A 4,153-nucleotide genomic window follows, 5' to 3' on the forward strand; every position below is an offset into this window, starting at 1 on the left:
GTGAATGGAATAGTAGACCAGAGAACTTCATTGGACAGAAAAGAATGGAAAGTAAGAAAAAGCTTGGAACCTGGCGTGAAAAATGTAATGAATGAAATATTAGTTAATCCTAATAAAATTTTGTTACCTCTGTTGCACATAAAATTTGGTCTAATGAAGTGTTATGTCCTGGAGGAGAAACATAATTTGACGTTTGCTTTCACAGTTCCGACGTACTCGCAAGTCTGCGGTGCAGATCAAGAATCGGAATGACCCCTTTATCTGGCGTGGACGTACGTCAGTTGTCCTTTATTTAGGTCAAGGAACTGAATCTTTTACCTGGGATAAGACCGTGAACGATAGTTAAGGGAAGGGAGAATTTTTTGTTGAAAATAATTAGTTGGAAAGTGATTGGCTTACAATTACAAACTTGTTTTATTGATGATTAGACGGAAGTTCACAATGAAATAAAATTTGTAAGATTTTATAATGTATACGTATACATATATGTATAAACAATCGCGATTTGAGCAAAATTCCGTGTTCGTTATGTCCGACTGTGTTCAGAAAGATTGGGCCACTGACACCGAATTTCACAATTAAGGAGACATGCCAAGGGGGATAGAGAAAAGGAAGAAAAAGGAAAAGAAAAGAAAAGAGAGAGAAGAAAAGGAGAAAAATGAAAAGAATGGGGTCAGTCAGGTAAAAGAAAGTATAAATAACTTACTGCTGGATCTATGCTATTTGTCGGAAATGAAGAGTGTAATTCCTGCGTGTCTGTGAGGATGGACCCAAGTTTTGCGCCAAGAATAGGAAGCTAGTTTCCACTGGATTGTTTACGATGATCCAAAAATGCACGAGGTCGTTGCACGGAATAATTAACAACTGGCAAAACTCTGATCTGTCTAAGCCACTAGTAGGCTAGGTTGTTAAGAGACCCTGAAGGGGTGCTGAAGAAAAGATTCTATCCTGGCTGCGGGTCGGTCGCGAGGAGAAGTAGACGTGGTATAGCCTTTTCGTTTTACTCGAAACGTCATCTCGGTCGAGAAGGTGGGGTTTTGGAAGTTGCATCAGGGCTCTAAGGTTTATGTCCAAGTATAGGATTTTGTTGCAAAACTTTTTGAAAGTGGGGTTTTAGGGAGGCCTAATATTGTAAAGGATCGGGTATCTTCGTAGTTTCGCTAGGTCTAGGCAGAGGTTGTGCGCAATAAAAATTTATGAGTAAACGTGGAAAAACGCATGAGTTTCAGAAGATCAAAGGCTAGTAGTGTCATATAGTGTCATAAGATTGTCTGGTCGGTCCGTCTTCAAAGAAAATTGTTGCTCCAAACAGGAGGAACAGGAGGAAGTTATTCAAGGTTATTTGGAGAGAACATCTGGCTAAAATAACTCAGCGGATCTTTCTGACAGAAATAGTGAAACTTCGATAATTAAAACAAAGAAAAAAAGAGATGTCTGAGTGTGACGTCACTGTGCTCAGAGGGTCGCGGAACATGAACACTTGGTCGTATAATATAAAATTTAATTTGCTTTACTTGATAACGAATTTAGAATACGCGGAGACCGCAGGACGTAACAGAAGCAATTCGTGATGGCTCTGCATAAGAAAAGAAATTGTTTTAAATACCTCTGTACAAAGTTTCCTCATCTCACTGATGCAAAGATTAAGGAAGGCATTTTTATTGGGCCTCAAATTAGATTACTTACTAAAGACGAGATATTTGATAAAACAATGACTTGTTTAGAAAGAGAAGCTTGGGTTTCATTGAAGAAAGTGATTCTGGGTTCCTTGGGAAACAAAAAAGATTCTAACTATAAAGAATTGGTGAATAACGTGCTTGAAAAGTTTATGAAATTAGGATGCAATGTGAATCTAAAGATATATTTTTTGAAAAGCCATCTTGACTACTTCCCTAAATGTAGCTTAGGAAGCGTAAGCGAGGAACAAGGGAAAAAAGTTAATCAGGATATTAAAGAGATGGAGGGTCGAAAAGATATCAGGGTCGATGGGATATTCATATTGTTGTATCCGAGCCACAAGGTTTGTGGCAGCGTCCGTTGTTCGTGAGCCTTAGGCATCTGATGCTGATTTTGATAACTGAACGAAGATTGTCTGGACGACGGAAAATCGATAAGAAGAAAACAATAGCTGACAGAGAGAGAGTTTCCGGCAAGCTGTCATCATGACAGACCCGAGAATTGTAGATCAGAGAATTATTCTTGTTTAAAGCTTGAGCGAGCTGCGCTGTAAATATTAGTTTGGGAAAAAAGAAATCCATTATTTTTTCCGCTAGATGGCTTTAGTGGTATATATCACGTGATGTATTAATCGCATAGGTTAATATTTATACTCGTTGGAAAAGCGATATTCCGTACTAAAAAAATTCTTTAACGGTTTTGTGATTTGTCGATTAAGTTGTGAGTTATAGCGTGAAAAGACGTACGTCAATAAAGAGAAAATTCGGTATATTTTACAATTTTGCTTCGATAAAAACGAAAATGCAAGCCAGGCGGCTGAAGTTGTGAATGGTGTTTATAGTCCCGATACTGTCACGGCCAATCATGCGCAATTTTGGTTTCGTCGATTCGGTTTCGGTAATTTTGATGTTAAAGATGCATCTCGCACAGGTAAGCCCATCGTCGAAAATGTCAACAAAATTATGGAAATGAACCATTTGCATAAAGCTGGATTCAAAAAAAGCTTGATGTTTAGGTGCCACACGAATTGACGCAAAAAAACATGATGGACTGAATTTCAATCTGCAAAGCCTTGAACAAACGGAACGAAATCGAGCCATTTCTGAAACGGATGGTGACTGGGGATGAGAAATGGATTACATACGACAATATTGTGCAAAAACGATCGTGGTTAAAGCGCAGCGAAACGGCTCAAACGGTGACCAAACCAGGATTAACGGCCAGGAAGGTTTTGCTGAGTGTTTGGTGGGGCTATAAAGGAATCATCCACCATGAGCTGCTTTCATATGGTCAAACTAAATTCGGACCTTTATTGTCAACAATTGGACCGTTTGAAGCTAGCAATCGACCAGAAGGGGCCAGAATTGGTCATTATGAGAGGAATTGTTTTTCATCAGGACAATGCCAGGCCACATACGTCTATAGTCACTCGTCAAAAACTCCGGGAGCTTGGTTGGGAAGTTTTTATGCATCCACCTTATAGTCCAGACCTGGCACCAAGCGATTACCATCTGTTTTTGTCATTGCAAAACTTCTTTGAATGTAAGAAATTGACTTTAAGAAAAGACTGTGAAATCGCTTAGTCGAGTTTTTTGCAAATAAGGACCAGGGCTTCTATGAAAGAGGGATCATGAAATTACCTTTAAAATGGCGACAAATTGTAGAACAAAACAGTGCTTATTTGACTAAATTCGAACAATCCTTATTATATTAAATAAAGCCTTGAAATAAACGAAAAAATATTTATTTTTCCCCAACCTAATAGTAAACTTGTTATTCTTACGCTAGTGTTTTCATTTACCTGAGTGCAAGCGCGAGTGCGAGAGTAAGTGTACATATTTTGTTACACTCACAAAATGTTATAATTATACTCACTCTCGCACTCGCGCTTGCACTCAGGTAAATGAAAACACGCGCGTAAGAATAACAAGCTTTACTATTTACAGCGCAACTCGCTCAAGCTTTAAACAAGAATAATTCTCTGATCTACAATTTTCGCGTCTGTCTACGATGACAGCTTCGGAGACTCTCTGTCAGCTGTTGTTGTTTTCTTCTTATCGATTTTCCGTCGTCCAGACAATCTTCGTTCAGTTGTCAAAATCAGACGCCCAAGGCTCACGGACAACGGACGCTGCCACAAATCTTCAAAAGAACGTTGGGTCCACGACCCAACGTTCTTTTGAAGAACACCCCGATTCCCTGTCTCAACATTCGCCCAACCCACGGAAAAACCACGATCAAAAACCGTGGGGGGAGGCAGCCTTCTCACTTTTCTTGTTTCCGGATGTGGTCCTCTGAAACCGCTCTCCAAAATTACACCTTAAAGTAAAGAAAATGAATGCAAGATTTGTTTAAATAATTTTACCATTAAAAATTTACAGGTCTCTGATGTATTCTCTATTCCTGTCTCTCACTAAAAGAAGCTAACCTATCTGCATGTACTACTTTATTCCTGCTCTTACTCGATTTCCTAATA

The 4,153-nt window shown here is 39.1% G+C and overlaps 1 protein-coding gene across 1 annotated transcript in view; it reads left to right on the forward strand.

Moving 5' to 3' along the window:
• The first annotated feature begins 667 nt into the window (after positions 1–667).
• Positions 668–4,153, forward strand: part of LOC112588887 (odorant receptor Or2-like) — a 29,926-nt gene continuing 26,440 nt past the window's right edge. Inside the window, exon 1 of the mRNA XM_025300210.1 lies at positions 668–681. Coding sequence (XP_025155995.1) covers positions 668–681 — 14 coding nt within the window. The remainder of the gene's footprint in view (positions 682–4,153) is intronic.

Source organism: Harpegnathos saltator, unplaced genomic scaffold (genome assembly GCF_003227715.2).
Source record: "Harpegnathos saltator strain DR-91 unplaced genomic scaffold, Hsal_v8.6 scaffold106, whole genome shotgun sequence".
NCBI classification, from domain to species: domain Eukaryota; kingdom Metazoa; phylum Arthropoda; class Insecta; order Hymenoptera; family Formicidae; genus Harpegnathos; species Harpegnathos saltator.